The sequence below is a fragment of the Tinamus guttatus genome, unplaced genomic scaffold (genome assembly GCF_059628265.1).
Source record: "Tinamus guttatus ecotype Peru unplaced genomic scaffold, ASM5962826v1 Tinamus_guttatus_pri_ptg000372l, whole genome shotgun sequence".
In the NCBI taxonomy this organism is placed as follows: domain Eukaryota; kingdom Metazoa; phylum Chordata; class Aves; order Tinamiformes; family Tinamidae; genus Tinamus; species Tinamus guttatus.
Window position 1 is genome coordinate 1,016,475 of NW_028288906.1, and position 16,266 is coordinate 1,032,740.

Here is a 16,266-nt window from a genome sequence, read left to right on the forward strand (position 1 = left end):
TTCTTTCCTTTTCCTTTCCTTTTTTTTTCTGGATAAGATATGTCCCTGCCAAAGAAGCAAACCCATTAACTCTTTCTGATGTTCACACTATGTGCACATTGAGTCTTTTCTATAAATGCTTCCTTTATCTTCTCTGTTTTGGCTGTCATAAGGGAAACTGCTTATTCCCAACCTCTTTGCTTTCTTTTTGGGCAAAAGGAGGAAAGACGTTTTTCCTAGTTTTCGTAGTTTCCATATTGTCAGAAAGTGATTCACCTTGTATAACTAGTTGTATTTTGCTAAAGTAGCTATTGTTGTTGCACAGGCATGGAAGTGACTAAACTGTATGAATATGTGCAGATAACCATGTTACAGCTTTCCAATACTTAGCTACATGCTTTAACCACAGTTGTCATATACATTCTGAAAAGTGTAACTCATGTACATGGCTTTAGTTCCACATCCGGGCAGAATTCCCATTTCTAACAGGGAAGATGAGATCACAATTATATGCTTGCATTAGCAAGTCTAAATTCGTTGCTGTTGATTTGATAATTCTTGGTTCTTCTGGAATTTTGGGACTGTATGCAAAACAGTATGTATGTGTAAAGCCAATTACATAGTGCTTTATATGTAAAGAGTGCATAAGTAAAACTTGCTGAAGATTAAATTTCTATTTTTTAGCCCTAGTTTCTGGTATTTCATTTCCAGGAAGACCTGTTTGTAACAAAACATGATTTATGTCTTTATCATGTTTTTATGAGGGGTGAGAAGATGTTACACTTGTTATACTTGTTAGATGTCTTTTGACAGCTGTTTTAGTTTCGTCTGAAAAAAGGTGCTTTTATGATGCAACATTTTTGGGGGATATTTAGTGTTTTATTCTATAAATGTTTAGGTTTTCTTTGTAGATTTCACTTTGTATTCAGACAGTGTGAATGCTTAGGTGTCTAAACAAGTGCTTTACACGTAACACAAGGCATTGTAGATTTGGGTTATCTCCTGAATGTTTTCGTTGTGCTTGATGTTGAGGCCACAGGGCAAAACACAAATGTTCTTAACGGAGCATAGCCAACAAAGTGGCTCTCGACAGCGTCGCTGCAGCAGCTGTGTGCCTTTCCTGAGCTCTCCCGTCCTCCCCCAGCCCAAAGCAGCAGCTGCACCGACGCAGACGCTCGCGGCAGCCCCGCAGCCGAGCGCCGCGGCCGCCGCTGGCCCTGCGGCTGCAGCCCCTGCTCCTGTCCCGGCGCCGGCGCTCGCTGCGGCCCCCGTGCCAGCGCCCGTCCCCGCCGCTCCCGCGCCGGCCGCGGCTGCTCCCGACCCGGCGCCTGTAAGTACTCCTCGAGAAGAGACGCCCGCCGAGAAAACACCTGAGGCCCCGTTTGCCATCAGCCCGTCGTCGACTGACAGGTACGAATGAGCCTCCCAAAGTCCATTCTCTGCCGCTTTGTTGCTTCTGGTTTGGGTTTCAGGTTGATTTGTTGCGTTACAGTGTCAGTCCAATCATTTTTGTGCATAACTTTTCTTCCCTCCTAACTGTGCACGGTACTGATGGTAATACGCTCACCTCTTTGCACCCTTCCCTGTGGGAAGCATGGTTTGGAACTAAGCTGGGAGTGCAGAGTTAGTATTGCATTCTCTGCAGGCCTTTGAGTTAACTGTGGCCCACGTGCTCTTTTATCACTTGCACTCAAAATTGGGAGGCTCTTCAGGCTTTAAATAGCTGTTTTCCCCCTTAAATATCTCTGATTATGTTTAAGATTACACTGATTTGGTGTGAATTGTGCTAAGAACTTGTTTACTACAGTAAGAGTCCCTTAGCTACTGGAAAGATTTTTGGATAGGCCTGGAAAGATCTGTTCACAGAGTCAACTTTTTTCCCCCAAATATAGTTTATCATATTACTCTTGATAATATAATAATGCTATAAGATTATCCATTATAAGCAAGCCAGTGGCCGATCTGGAAATAGCTGTGAGAGCTGGGGTAGCTTCTAACCTCAGTTCTCAATCAAGAAAAGCAAGTGCAAGTTTAAAGTTTCGTGGTTGCTTGTACTTTGCTTGTACTTTTGTTGCTCAGCTAAATACTACATGAGATGAAAAAAAAAAAGTCTGTAACTGAATGGCCTGCAAAGTGCTGCATTGCATCAGATCTTTTTTTCTTAAACAATAGTTTATTATCTATTATTTATTTATTATCTATGTGTTGCACAAAATGTTTTTTTAACTGTTTGTATACCATCAAATGTTGGTTTGATATGGGACTGAAGAAACAAAGATTGCAATTGTTTGCAAAATTTACAATTACCTTAAAATGTCAGTGGTGATTTATTGCACTAAATGCCTTTCATTATTGATTTATTTTTGCTATTTTGTGAAATTGGCATGTCTTTTTAGTCTCATGAATTAGGGGATACAAATGAGGCTTCAGGTAGCAGTGAAATAACTTCCTTTTCTTTGTTGGTGAGATTTTTTTCTCCTCTGTTTGTTCAGCAAGTTCAAAGCCTAGATGAAATCTTTGTTTCTGAAACAGCGTTCTGCAGGCTTTCTGTGCACAAATTGCAGTGCAGGAGAAGGGGTCTCAATGTGAATACTTAATTCTAACAGAAAGCAAAGGAGTAATCTGGTGAATACCTTGTAGGTATTGCCTGCCTTGATTTTTAGTGAGCACTGCTTGTTTAGATTTGCTTGAGAAATTAAGTAATTACTGCTTCAGGGGTGAGTGAAGGTTCATGTGGCCTTGACCAGTCAAGCTGGTGTCCTGTTTCATCTTTGCTCTTTTTCAGCTGTGGTAAACCTTGGCAGTGATAAATACTACTGAAATATTCTTGCTGGAACAGTTTTTTTTTTTTTTTTTTTCCCTTACATAAAAGGATATATTTCTGCAAATACCTTGACAGACTTTTTTTAATTTTTTTTTTTTTAAAACAGCCTCTTCCGGCGGTTGATTTTGATTAATCTGATGATCTTTTGTCTGTTGTTGTTAGGAGCTGGCAGCTCCGGCAGCCCAGTGACTGTGGAGCTGCTGCAGCTCCATGAGCCCAGGTCCACCTAGTATTGAGGCTGAAGGTGCATCCCCAGGAGATGGGGAGGATGCAGCACCCACGTGAATACAAACAGCACCAGCAGTCTTGTCTGCTTCCTCTCTTTGGCTGTGACCTAGAGCCCCTTCTCCAGCTGCGCACTTAGACCTCCAAACACACACATGAGAGCCCTGCCACCCAGGAATATGTTTAGAAGTGAATCCTTAACAAGACCAGATCTGCTGATGAGGCACGGGGCATGTCCAGACATATGTACTGACCAGCTACCAGTTTTGCAGATGACTGTTGTCCCCACTTTCACCTCTGTTTTCCATCCTTTTCATCCCTAGTCTATATTGATCCTCAGCACGTTGGCCTGACTTTAGTCCTTCCCCTAGACGTCTCATAATGAATCTTTCACAATCCCAGAGCATTTTTTCCTGGTATCTGGTGATAAGTCCCAAAGCCCTGAAGGCAGCAGCTCCCCAGTCTGTATGGCAGCCAAGGAGCCTCCCCTCTTCATCTGTCAGGATAAGGGAGAGAAGGGTCATTGCTGGTCCATGGGGCTGGTTGGCATCCGCTGACAGGGCTGGGGTGGTCTAGGGCAGGGGCTCTGCTGCGTCTGGTTAGGTTGCTGGGGTTCCTCTCTGAGCTACGCTGTGCTCATGGAGATGGGCCTTCATTCCTTTAACCTACCCGCTGTATTCTGAAAGGGAATCATTGCCTACATCAGCAGTTTGCCTTACTGGGAAGGGGCAACACTGAGATTTTAAAAAGTGCTTGGCCAGGACCCGCTTAGGTCTTCACTGAGACTGACCTGAGCTGCCCCAATGACTTCCGTGAAGCAGTTAAAGACATGCTGTGTGCTTTACAAAACCCATCTTGTCCTCCCTCTGCTTACGGCGTTCAAGAAAGCTGATGAGCAGGTGGGCAGCAGCCAAAATGTGGGGTGGGGGCTTGGCCTTTAAGCACTAAAAATGATAGCACTGAATTTTGTAAAATTTGGTTTCCTTATAAATCCAGGAGGGACGGCCCGTCAGAAAGGTTCTTCAAAACAAAAGGTGCCACTGACACAGTTACAGCTGCTGCTTCTGTTTTGAAAAACAGGAAGTTTTCCAAAGTTTTGTAATTACCATTGCACTTGTCTTCATCTTACAGTACAGCAGGTGATACATCTCGATCAAATCTTTTTGAGGATGCTATAAGTGCACTTGGTAAGTTGAGTGTTTTTTTTTTGAATGTAGATGTTACTTTGGTGCAGCAGGAACAAATGAGGGATTCGCAGATGTTGACATTCTCCTCTGGGTCTGTCATTTTTAAAGTTAAAGTACTCTTCTCTGAGGAAAGAAGTCCATACCATAGAACTAGTATCAGGAATTTCTTTGCTGAAGAATATTTCACTTCATATATTTTTACTGTAGAAAAAGAAAATTCTTATTCTTCCTGTTTCTTTTTTTTCCCCTCTTTGCCTTGATATCTCTTCTAATTATTCAACTTAAAGTGGCTTGGATAGAAGACTGGCCATAAATATGTGTAAGTTTTTCTTTTACCTTTGCTTCCCAGTGAGCAGGTCTGATAATATGGTAGCTTTATTACTCACTTGTTCCAGCTTTGGCAGTACTGTCAGAGTATATCCAGGATACTTTTAAGTTGTGTTTATATAAATTCACCATGTCTGGTGCTGTCCGTGCTGTGGGATGAGTTCCTCTGAGTGCTTAAGAGTTGATCCACTTTTTTGTTCTAACAGTTTTAATGTCTTTGCCACTGAGAAGGTAAAACAAATGGGATAAAACAATAGGGTTTTCTGCTCCTCAGTGTCATGATGCAGATACTTACGGAATTACCAAACAAACCCACAAACTCCTGTCACTAGAACTGTAAACATAAAGCTTGTTGGAGAGAATTTTTCAGAATGTAGAAAATTGAGGCATAGACATTAGGAGGGAGAGAATTTTTTTTATGTTGCCTTTCTCATCTCTGTAAACATGAAGCTGTATCTTCAAGTAGTTAATCCAAACAAAGCAGGAATCACTGCTTACATTTTTGTGAAGTGGTGGGTGCACATGTTGGAGGCAGCTCAGAGGAACAAGCAGCTCAGAGTCACTTGGGAGCAGCACTTCTTAACTGGGATTGGTAGTAGTCACCGGGTTTAATTCATCTAATTGCAGTTGTGTGTTGAGAAATGCTGTTAAAGGTTGAAGAAATGCTGGAGCAAAGGTAGCTGATATGTAGCGTAGGAGGCAACCAGTCAAGTATTCTGTTGTGTTTCAAAGGTGATACAGGTTCATTAATGACTTATTAAACCCTGGTGACTCAGATGTGTTCATCGCACATCCTTTAACAGTGATGATAAAGTTTATATGTGCTAGTTTGGTTTAATAGTTTGTTACCTTCAGAGTTGAATATGTGTATTTTTTTAATGTAGCAGAAGAGAATTGTCCATTTGATGAGTTTTTTTGTTTGTTTGTTTCTGTTATAGCAAACCTAAATGCCTTTCAGTTATTCAGAAATTGCAGGTATTAAGAGTAATTTTCTGGATAAATATCCTGCAAAGATTTTTTTTTTTTTTAAAGCCACTAGGCATGAGCTTATGAGCTCTGTGGTCCTTCTCCTTTGAGAAGAAGTAGGTTTTTGCGAGGGTTTTTTTTTACATTCTTAAGTAGAATCTTTAGCATGTCCGGTCTCTGAGTAATATTGTCTGAAGAGACTTGACTTCACTTTAAAAAGCAGGATTGATTTCTCATGATTTACTCTAATTTGTCAGCTAAGCTGGCTGAAAATCAGTTGGACTGTGTGTAGTATAAACTGTGTTTTGCAGTTCCAACTCTTTCCTGGGTACAACCTGTGTTTTTGTAGGGCAGGAGGCAGGAATTATGTAGGAAGCATGAGGAACTGGATTCCAGGATGAGTCAAAATTTAAAATGTTGGAAGACCAAAAGAACAAAATCAGTTTAGTGGTGACCTCACAGACTTTTAGTCGCAGAGTAATGAGCTCGAACGTGTCCAACTTAACTTGTGTGTAATTCCTCATTTATTTATTCTTGAGCTTGTTTTGGCCTTACTTGGCTAAGTATATTGTGTATGAACCTCACATGCCTCCATTTACAGTACCTGTATTTCCTTCTTGGCTTTTACTTGTGCTTAATGTAGAGTGAGGGATAAACTGACCTTCTTGCTTTCAAATTTCCTTTTCCTGTAACTTATTTCGTAGTGTTCTGGCCGTGTTGGAGGACCACCACAGAACTGCTTAACCAACAGACACTCAAATCAAAAGGCATTCCTTTTGCTGTTCAGCTCAATTAGTTGTTAGCAGTAGCAAGGATAAAATAGTGGTGGGTAAGAAAGACCATAGCCAGCAAGTTTATCAAAATCGCTCTATTGGGACAATTATTTTGGCTTTTTTTTTTTTTTTTTTTTTTTTTTTTTTACTTCTATAAAAAGGTGCACAGAAATATACATCTTTAAAGCACAAGTTTGTGGATTTTTTTTTAAGGATGAAGGTTGATGTGGATAATCTTCCAGTTGTACGTATACAGACTTGCACATACCATTCCGTAAACTCAAGTCAGAGCTTCTGTCTTGTAGTCTAAACAATAAATATTCCAATTAGTTAAGTGATGTCAGTTAATTCCTCGTTCTTGGAAAAAGCAGTTATCTTCAAGTTAATATTATTTTGCTGTGCTTGGGTATATTGCCCTGCATTATACAGCCATTGATCAGTTGGAAGTAGTCTTAAACAAAAACTAAAAAAACCCACCACCACCACCAAAAAAAAAAAAGTTAACTTTGAACAGTGTGACTGTGTTAGAAGGAATTTAACTCAAGACAATACCAAGAACATGAAATGTTTTTAAAAACAAATATTAACAAATACTATTTTTAAACTTTTTTTGATTCTTTTAATTGTGATGTATTTGTCTTAAAGGAATGGATCTAGTATTTGTTTCCTCTGTTTTTCTGTAATTTTTTTTTAAATGAAAACTTAATTATTTAACTTTCCTGATAATTGCTTGCTAGTGTTAAACTGTCGACAGTACAGTCCTACTGAGATGGGACATGTGCAAATATGGGCCAGTTTTAGCCCATTGTGCTATAAGGTGGTGGGGAATTCATTATGAACGTTGTCTAGTAAAAATATATAAATTAAGTTAGCTTTCCTTGATCCTCACTGAGAACTAAATGACTTTCTAGATATAATTTCGAGTCTTCTGCTTGTTTTGAATTCACCCATAGGACCCATTATCTTGATTCTTGTCACCAGCATGTAGCAATACACAATTATAGTGTAGCCTTCACTCTTTGTCATTTTTCTAGCCGTAGGGAAGTGTTAAGATTTTATTTCACAAATTATAACGCTTAACAAGAGCTTGGCCAGTAGATTTCTGCCTGGAGAGCCTTACAACCTTATACTGCAGAAGACATTTTTAATTAAGTATGGAATTGAATACGAGCTGCAAGGATGCCCATGACCTTAGAGGAAAATATGGGGAGGAGAACTCAGTTATGGGATACAGTGGATCATAAATACAGGGCTTTTTTCTTCAGTAGAGACTGCATCGTGTTCTGTTCCCTGGACCTTACCATTCCTGTTGAGTGCATTATGAAACACCCTGTATATATTTTAAGTTACTGAAACAGAATCATGGCAAGTTTAGTATGAGCTCTTCTTCTTCACTCTCCGAATAGTGATTCAAATTTAGGGTATAAATGGTATTTCTCTATTTAAATGCATTGGGGGGGTGGTTCTGTTTTGTTTTGGGTTTTTTTGCCTCACACTCTTAAAATGGTGGTCATCTTCCTTCTAGTGACAGGTCAATCCTATGAGAATATGGTGACTGAGATCATGTCCATGGGATATGAACGGGAGCAAGTAATTGCCGCGCTGAGAGCCAGCTTCAACAATCCTGACAGAGCGGTGGAATACCTTTTGATGGTGAGCTGCTTGTTTCGTTTACACTCTCCCCTTTCATTTTTTTGTTATGCCCATGTTAAAGGGAAATTTTGACTTTGATTTACTTGCTTTTTCCTGATTGGATAATAATGAAAATAATGCGTGTTCAAAGGAAACAGCAGGTCTAAGGATAGAATGGTGAGATGCAGTTTTGAGGTTCCTGTTTTACAGGAAATCCCAAAATCATCCTTAGCTGTATCTTTTATTTTACATGGATTTATGTGGCTATATATGTAAAGAATGCCATGTTTCAATGATAAACTATAACTGGCAATGAGTAGCTCAAAGAATGATTCTGCTTGTGCTGATGTCTTAGTGACAAATGTAGGTGTATTTTCGTGTTAGATTCTAACTTCACAATAGATTTCTTAGAGCTCCTGTTCATTGTTTTTACTAATCATACACAGAGTTCTTATTAATACATTTTCCAAATGGAAAGATTTGAAATTACTATGGTATGCTTAGGTTAACTAGCATTTTAGTTAAGTAATCTTTTGGACAAGAAACAAGCTCTTAATAGGTAATTTTAGTTTTAAAGCTGAAACAAGCTTCACTGCTTGAAAGACAACAAAGAATAGCTTCAGTCTAGCAGGAATCTTGGGAGTTGTTTTAGGATTCATTTTTGTTGTCGAATTAAATCTCATTGCATGTGATAGTCTGGTAGGTGAATTGAAACTGTAAAGAAATGGATCTGCGAGTTCAAATACATAGAATTCGTTATTTAATCATTATTTCCAGTGTGTTTAATTTAGACCCTATATTCCATATAAAGATTTAATTAACATTGTACTTTATTCAGTTGTATACCTGCATAAACTAGGTGATCAGATAAGAGATGATCAGTCTCATTGGATTACTATATTACATAGCCTTGGTTACTTGGAGAATGATACCTCAAATTTAGCTTCAGGAATTAATATGAAAAATCATCTCTAAGTCAGTTTGGTTAGATTAGTTTCCTTAGTGCTTCCATTCAAGAAGAAACTTAAGACTTAAAGAACATTTGTTGTCTGGTCTGGACATAGTTTGCGTTGACCACATATGCTTCTATGAATAAAGTCAACCCTGTTTTTGTAATTTGTACTCGCATACCACCAAATATCTGATTTGATGGAAAAATGTGTTTAAGTAGCATTCTGTAAGGCAGTAGTAGATAGATACCATAAGATTGCATCGTTAGTGGATTTTTTTTCCCTTTTTGTGGAAGGAGGAAAGCATAGCAAGCTGATCAAGCCAGATAAAAATGCTAATAAAAGGAGAGACAGGGAAAACTTTCATGGGTTGCTTAAATATGAACTTGATGTTGAAGGTGGTGCTATATATCTCGGTGTGTATAAGATAGGGCCAAGTCCTGCCTCTGGAGCATTATGTAGTTCTCCCTCTACAGATGTAGCCTTTATATTAGCTGTATGTGTATTTGTCCTCATCAGATACAGTGGTGAGTGTGTCACATGAAGATGAGGTAGCAGAACATCAGCTGCCAGTATATCCTGTGCTAGATTGACCAAACCTGTTGCTCTGTCTACCTTGGAGACGAGGTGTTGGGGAGTAGACAGTCTCGTGTGGTCTTGTCGCCTTGGGGCTGGGTGTAACATCCCCCAGTTATTACTGTGTGTGTCTCGAGAGTCGTGCTGCTTTGTGGAAGCTGTCTATTTTGGGTTCTGTTCTGGCAGTTCCCCTGTCCAAACAGCATCATTTTGCAGCCTCTTGCTCCTGCGCAAAGCTGGAAATGATTGCTTTCAAGTGTGCACAAAGGTGGTTTCCAGGCTTCAGGGAGGATGATGGAATAGACAAATTTGGCGTGTGGAGTACAGTTCCCAGTGATAGTGTGGAAAATACGTTTAGGATACAAAGTTCAAAGGTTTTCCATGTAAGAGGAAGGCAATATGTTATGATCTGTCTGGAATGTATAAATCGCATCCCACGTTTTTTAGGTCAGCCCTCTGAATAGTAGTTAACACTCTTCAAAGTTTGCATACAGAAAATGGAACAAAATTCAAGTTAACTATTTTTTGTTAGAAATCTGATTATATGCAGACCTTTTCACACTCGCAATACAATGAATGACAATCATTCAACTATTAGTTGGAAAAAGCAGATCCAGACGTTTGTGCTGTTCCCTCTTTTACTTTCCTGATAGCTAAATTGTTAGTTCCTTAACTATACAGCATCTGTGACCTCACTGTAAGCATTTTATGTTACAATGTAACTTTATTTGCATAATAGCATAACATAAAGTTATAACTTTATACTTAAACTTTTTCGCAACATCATATAAGTACAGGTATCAACGCAAGTTTCTGTTCGTGGAGTAAATGCATTTTCATTTGGACAAACAGAGACAGGATAGGGTTTATTGCATTAATACATATTTATATGAGCCATATATATATTTTTTGTGTCAAAAACTACTCCACAGTATTCTTCTCCAGTGGTAAATTGTTATCTGTCGTTAGGACTGCATTTGCTGTATATTTGCAGTGAAAGTTTTAATGTTGTCTTTTCCTTCTGGGAACTAAATAATCCGTGGAATAACACAAATTCCTTTTAGCATTCCGTAGGTAATAATGTGATCTGTGACTTTAGGGCATCCCTGGGGATAACCAGACCGTGGCTGAGCCTCCCCAGGTAGCAAGCACGCAGACTCCAGCAGCAGGAACCGTGCCGACAACTACGAGCTCTTCAGGAGGTAAGAGGGATTGTGCTTGAGAGGAGCACCTGAGCGTCCGTGCTGGAGTGAGTTTAATTGAACTGGTAACAGTGAATCGGGTGAGAGCCATAACACGTAAGTTCCACGAGCGTGGTCCCGCTTGGAAGAAATGACTTGTCGTATGTGGATATACCCGTAGTAAGACATTGCATTTTTATTACTGCTGTGATCTCGTGCCATTCCTTTGTTTCAGTTTTAAATACAAGACCGCAAATGTGGATGGGGTTGTGTTTGCTCTCACTTAAATCTGTCTTCCTATTTTGTGGCTAACAGTGCTCCGCCAACTGCGGTTATCCTAATGCCTTTATTGCTGGGAGAGCTGGAATGTCAAGAGGGGAGCGTGCAGTAGGAGCTGAGGCATAGAGCCCCTGAGACCCATCCATCAGCTACTACCCCTCACTCCTGAAGGGAGTGGTTAGTGCCTGGCGAAAAGAATGCTCTCTAAGAAGAAATAAATACATGAAAGGAGCATAATCGAGTCTTATTCAATTTGTGACAGAGAAATTTCCAAGATTTAAGCTTTCTTTGCGGCCAGAATGCTAAACCTACAGGCAGGAGTGAAAGACAGTCATGACATCCATAAGTAAAGAATGACAGAGGTGACAGTGTATACCAGAGGAGTTCTGACTGTGCCAAGTTGAAGGCAATAGCTCCTAGCACAGGAAATGTGGGATGCAAAGACTTGCTTGAGGAAGATAGAGTGGACCTGATTAGAAGATATGCCTCTGTTTTAAGTACAGAAACGGAAGCTTCTGAGTGTTTCTGGATGAAATTACTCAGAGATGAGATTTAAAGAGAAAAGTGCAGGAGATCTAGGAGAAAGGCCTGTGAGATTTTCAGAGAGACTGGAGTGTGAAGAATGTACTTCATTTAACTTTGTTAGAAAAGATACTAAGCTAAAGTTAGAGTAAATCAAACCGAAAAGGCAAGGTCATCTCCAAGGTGTCAGGTGGTGTCCATTTCATATACAACACCAGTTAAACTGTGAAACCCACTCCTTCCCAGTTGCTGAAGGAAGGAGTATGCTAAAATACCAGCTATTTGGTAAAACTCACTGATTTGAAAGGAATCTTCCAGTTCAGGTTAAGTAGGAAGGTAAAATTTAATTCAAGTTACATTATGTACCCTTTTGCCTTTTAACTTGACCCTGGAAAAGTCATATTTCTATTCACAGTTGTGATGTACGTTACTTTTGGTAAAGAAATCTTGGTAACTCGCTTTTAAAAAATGTTTCTGTCTTTGATTTTTCAGGACATCCGCTTGAGTTTTTACGAAATCAGCCTCAGTTCCAGCAGATGAGACAAATTATTCAGCAAAATCCTTCTCTGTTGCCAGCATTGCTACAGCAGATAGGACGGGAAAACCCTCAACTACTGCAGGTGAAATTTTAAGGACACAAAATAACATTATTAAGTCTGTAGCTTTTAGAGCAACTGAAATGTTGACATTAAGTAGAATAACATGTTAATGCTAGTTTTACCATGCCATTGGTGGCTTTCCAGCAGTTGCTGCTATGCAGAACATATTTTCTATGGCGTTAGAAATGGATCTGAATCCCCTTGTAAGAGGTGCAGAGGGCATGAGAAGAGGGGAGGTCACCGCAACTGGATTTAGTCATGAAATTGCATTTCTTATGGTTAGATTTAGTCACTTTAAGTGCTTTCTACACTGTGCTACAGTGCTTTTCTTAAGTCACTGAAAATAAATAAAGTTAGCTGCTTGTTGGCAGGGCTAAACATGCTTTATTTCAATATGTTGTTTCCTTTTATTCTCCCATATACCACAGCAAATAAGCCAACATCAGGAGCATTTTATTCAGATGCTGAACGAGCCAGTTCAAGAATCTAGTCAAGGTGTAAGTGGTGGTGAAGGCAGCACTGATGGAGTAGCAGAAGCTGGAAGTGGTCCCATGAACTACATTCAAGTAACACCTCAGGAAAAAGAAGCTATAGAAAGGGTGAGCCTTTCTGCTTTGGGACGTTGTTTAACTGCTGCTGTAGGGTGTTGACTCTGCCTAGTGCGTTGTTAAGCTATGTCTTAAATCAATATTAATCATCTATAACTGATTTGTGGTATTTCTTAGCTACCCTGGTCTGTTTCAAATCACGTCTGTTTTTGCTGCATAGCGACTGAATCTAAACTCTCCTGAATCTGTCTTCCTTAGAAAGCATGGAGCTTTGTAAGTGATCAGAGTCCATCTGTAGTAACGGATGATTTGAATGAGTTTCTCTGAGGAAATAGACCTTCAGCAAGGACCTTATGCAAAAGCCTCAGACAGTAGGTTTCAAGATAGGGCCAGATTCTAAGGAATATGGATGAACACTTTGCAAAGTACTTGGATGGTCAGAGATCTCACAGTGAAATAGATTAGTTGAAGTTAGTATAAGAATTAGTTTTATCTTTTGAAAAATACGGGTAAAAATTCAATATATAATCAATTTTAGGGATATACTGCATGAACGCATTAATATTATTTGCAATACTGACTAAATCTGGATTTACACAGATGGCACTGACTCTGAGATTTTACATACTAAAATCCAATTACAGGGATTTTCAGTGCCGTGCTATACAGATATCAAAGACATTTTTTTTCTTAACTGGAAAAGCACAGGTTAATGTAAGAGTTACCCAAAAAGCTCTTTAGTCTACCCTTTAATTTGCTGCATCTGAAGGAAATTGATAGTTAATAAAACAAGTCTCTTTGCCCATTTACTTCTTTACAGATTATTCTCTCTCATTCTGCTTCATTTCCCTTTAAAGCCATGTTTATGCACTACAGCATTATCATTAAATGCTGCTCCAAAACACAGGGAGAGAAGGATGTCTGCTTCTTCACATTTCCATGAAGGACAGACCTGAAAACATAGTACAACAACTGGCACATTCATTCTGTTTGTAAGCCTGATCCTAAATCTAAGAGTGGATGATAAGTGATAATAGAACCTGGTTTCTCACAGAGATTTGATCTGCCCTGGATGCAGAATGCCTTGCAGGTGTCGTGAGGACTTTGAGAAAATCTCCACAAGAAGATGGCATTTACTTGCCTCTGGCTAAAACAAAGATCTGCTTGTAGACTGCCTAAATGCAGGCTAATCCCGTTTCGTTTGGCACAGGAACAAGCCTTTTTCCTGTAGTCTCATCCCCCAGTTTTATTGTGTCGGAGTTGTTAGTCCCCAGAACTGCTGAAAACAGATTTCTCTCGACTTGCTTTTCATGGTTGCAATTTTTAATCAGATTTTTTTTTTAAAAAAAGTACACCTTCATGTGGTGTGCTGGACTACTTAACAGTGGTGTGTGAATCACACGTTGCACATTGAGCTCCAGGCATTTTTGTTAAAAATGTTGAACTTTTTTTAATTACTAGATTAAAATGTGCATAGTCAGATTTTTTCATTACTATTTTTCTGCAGCGGTGCAGTGTGTACTTACTTTGCAACATTACTGTGACCTGGTGCTATCTTAGTACCTCACTGTGGCAGTAAAAGTGATGTGATTTTCAGTGCTTCATAACACTGCTTCAAGGCACTTCTCCATGTGAGAACTTAATTTCACTTCCTGAAGAAACAGTCTACACACAAGTCTAAGCAGCAAAGTTTGTTTCCACAAAACAAAAATAGCTTAAGTTTAATGTCTGGGTTGGTGTTTAATAAGATATTAAGCATACAGAGAAGCTAACTGGACAAACTGTAAATTCTAAATGTGTTTCTTTTCTTCAGTTAAAGGCGTTAGGATTTCCTGAAGGACTTGTGATACAGGCGTATTTTGCTTGTGAGAAGAATGAAAACTTGGCTGCCAACTTTCTTCTACAACAGAACTTTGATGAAGATTGAAAAGGAGAGACTTTTTTTTTTTATCTCACACCTCACACCAGTGCATTACAACAACTTTGTTCACTGGATTGTCTGGAATATTTGGGCTGTCATCCATCATGCTCAGTGTATGGTATATGGAAGGGTGGGGGGAAGAGAGATGAAAATATAGGAAACAGCAAATGAATATACCAGAATATCTCCTTTAAATCTGCAGATACATCAAATCACACAGTGTAAGATAATATGCAACCAAAAATCAGCTTCTGCAGGTATTTAGTTCCTTCTATAAACTGTAGGCTACTTTTTCTAGGTTTTCACTCTTACTATACTAGTTCCAGAAATGTAGTGTAAGGCCCTGCTTCATGTTCCTTTTTTCTTTAACCGTGGTGTTGGAGATTGCCTTGGCTACCTAGAATCTGCAATCTGTATTTCATGGCAACACTGGATAGTGGCTTTGAGAAACCTAAAATATCTGAGCAAATGTAAACATGAATGCCAAAATATGGATAGTTATTTTGCTATTTGACATTTATTAAATTAATGCAAGAAGCCCATTATTTTGTTCAACAATTAAAAAATGAATCCCTTTAAATGGAAACTCTTTTTAGTTAAAAGTATCTTGATCATAAGTTGAAAGCCCCCCTCCCTTCTCAAAGAATATGGGAAGCTGTTATGTGTACAGGTAAACTTTTTTTCCTGTTTACATTTCTTATTTTGGGGAAAAAAATATAGATATCTAATTACTGTTTATTTTATTGCTATGTTACAGTAAAGGTTTGAAAAGCAAAGATTGCATGCTTGGTTTTGTCACTCTTGTGAACAGAGTATTTTTTCTTTTCTGACAGCAACGAATATTTAATCCATCCCAGTAATACTTTATTATCAACTCAAATTTTACTTTCCTACCTTTTTTCCTGTAAGGGCTGGTCCAACAAATACAGCTTTTAGCATCTTAGAATCAGGTGGCTAATATCTGTAGTACTTTAAATTTTATTTTTATTTGTGTCTTTGGGAATGGATGACCACTCTGAAGCTCTTGGCATTCTGTTGCTCTTGAATAGATTAAGAGGTTGCAATGATCAAGGCATCTCTATTCAGTAAGGCCATTTTAAGATTTATTTACTTTTTGAGAAAAAAAAAGTTTAAAAAAAAAAAGAGAGAGAAATTAAACATCTCAACCCAAAAGATAACACACAAACACTTTTCTTTTTTAAAAAATAGGTCTGATTACAGAGTTTGAAATCTTGTTTCTTGGTACCTATTTGTTATTATTTTGTTTAGTGATCAGAAGATTTAACATTTTTAATATTCACTGACTTGTAGAGAAAACCTTGCTAGTCAATGCACTGCTAGTGATAAAAAAAATGCTTTCTGCTAAAGATATTTTGTGCAAAATTTCTTGAACATACGTTGGGGATATTGTAACTTTTTTACTGTTGTGTTTCAGTTAGCTGATTACAAGTTTTTCTTTATAATAACTAAGACAATATTAGCACCATTTGTGGTACAGTTCCGAACGGTTGTGCCACTAATAACACTAATAATTTAGTGGTGCAACTAAAGAATGATCTTCTGCTTGGAATATATAGAATTGGATTTAACTACTGCTTATGCTCAAAGTACAAATCATGTATCTGAGAAAAGAGAAGGAGAAAAAGGTGGAAACACTTGTATTCATATTTTGTTTCTTCATTGGTTGGCCTTAATATGTAAAATAATTATTTGCATAAAATAATGGAACATAATAAAACCTTTCACTGCTTCTCTGTAGCCTTAAACATCTACAATG

At 38.6% G+C, this 16,266-nt stretch overlaps 1 protein-coding gene across 1 annotated transcript in view; it reads left to right on the top strand.

Annotated features, from left to right (window-relative positions):
• Nucleotides 1-15,144, top strand: part of RAD23B (RAD23 nucleotide excision repair protein B) — a 30,047-nt gene extending 14,903 nt beyond the window's left edge. The window contains exons 4-10 of the mRNA XM_088530423.1: nucleotides 1,124-1,389; nucleotides 4,160-4,215; nucleotides 7,807-7,934; nucleotides 10,539-10,641; nucleotides 11,914-12,041; nucleotides 12,449-12,619; nucleotides 14,382-15,144. Of these exons, the coding sequence (XP_088386549.1) occupies nucleotides 1,124-1,389; nucleotides 4,160-4,215; nucleotides 7,807-7,934; nucleotides 10,539-10,641; nucleotides 11,914-12,041; nucleotides 12,449-12,619; nucleotides 14,382-14,495 (966 nt within the window). The 3' untranslated portion in view covers nucleotides 14,496-15,144. The remainder of the gene's footprint in view (nucleotides 1-1,123; nucleotides 1,390-4,159; nucleotides 4,216-7,806; nucleotides 7,935-10,538; nucleotides 10,642-11,913; nucleotides 12,042-12,448; nucleotides 12,620-14,381) is intronic.
• The last annotated feature ends 1,122 nt before the right edge of the window (nucleotides 15,145-16,266 follow it).